Source organism: Octopus bimaculoides, chromosome 29, assembly GCF_001194135.2.
Source record: "Octopus bimaculoides isolate UCB-OBI-ISO-001 chromosome 29, ASM119413v2, whole genome shotgun sequence".
Lineage (NCBI taxonomy): Eukaryota > Metazoa > Mollusca > Cephalopoda > Octopoda > Octopodidae > Octopus > Octopus bimaculoides.
In genome coordinates this window covers 3,713,509-3,714,370 of record NC_069009.1, presented here as the reverse complement: position 1 = coordinate 3,714,370, position 862 = coordinate 3,713,509, and the positions used below count along the sequence as shown (strand labels likewise).

Here is an 862-nt window from a genome sequence, read left to right as displayed (position 1 = left end):
ACACCATGCCTGAATAAAAGATGGGGTGGTCACCGATGGAACATTTTTGATCATAGGTCTTCCTGATCAGGATCTGCCTGGGGCTAAACAACAACAAAAACTATAGCTATTAATACTAACAACTATACTATACATTAGACAATGTAGTCCTGGATACACCATGCCTGAATAAAAGATGGGGTGGTCACCGATGGAACATTTTTGATCATAGGTCTTCCTGATCAGGATCTGCCTGGGGCTAAACAACAACAAAAACTATAGCCATTAATACTAACAACTATACTATACATTAGACAATGCAGTCCTGGATACACTAGGCCTGAATAATAGATGGGGTGGTCAGAGTTGGAACATCTTTGATCACAGATCTGCTGAATCAGAAAACTGACCGAGGGTCAAACAACAATGAATACAAAAGCAACTGCAACACCTTACCTCTTGATATTGAAATTGGTGTTTGGTGAGGTTTCTTCAAAGACCGATACATAGACCAGTATAAAACTGAATATGAAGAGTGTGGTCAACGTATGGGCCCGCCTGTAGAAAATACACAAAAGAAACATGAGAAAGGGTCATTATTTGGGTAAGAAATAGGGTTAGGGTTTATGGCTAGGATCTATGATTACAGCGTGGAGGCCCAATGGCCCAGTGGTTAGGGCAGCGGACTCGCGGTCATAGGATCGCGGTTTCGATTCCCAGAGCGAGCATTGTGAGTGTTTATTGAGCGAAAACACCTAAAGCTCCACGAGGCTCCAGCAGGGGATGGTGGTGAACCCTGCTGTACTCTTTCACCACAACTTTCTCTCACTCTTACTTCCTATTTCTGTTGTACCTGTATTTCAAAGGGCCAGCCTTGTCCCAC

At 43.3% G+C, this 862-nt stretch overlaps 1 protein-coding gene across 1 annotated transcript in view; it reads right to left on the bottom strand.

The window, feature by feature from the left end:
* Positions 1-862, bottom strand: part of LOC106879554 (phosphatidylserine synthase 2) — a 118,022-nt gene that overhangs the window by 87,750 nt on the left and 29,410 nt on the right. Inside the window, exon 3 of the mRNA XM_052977871.1 lies at positions 436-537. Within this exon, the coding sequence (XP_052833831.1) occupies positions 436-537 (102 nt within the window). The remainder of the gene's footprint in view (positions 1-435; positions 538-862) is intronic.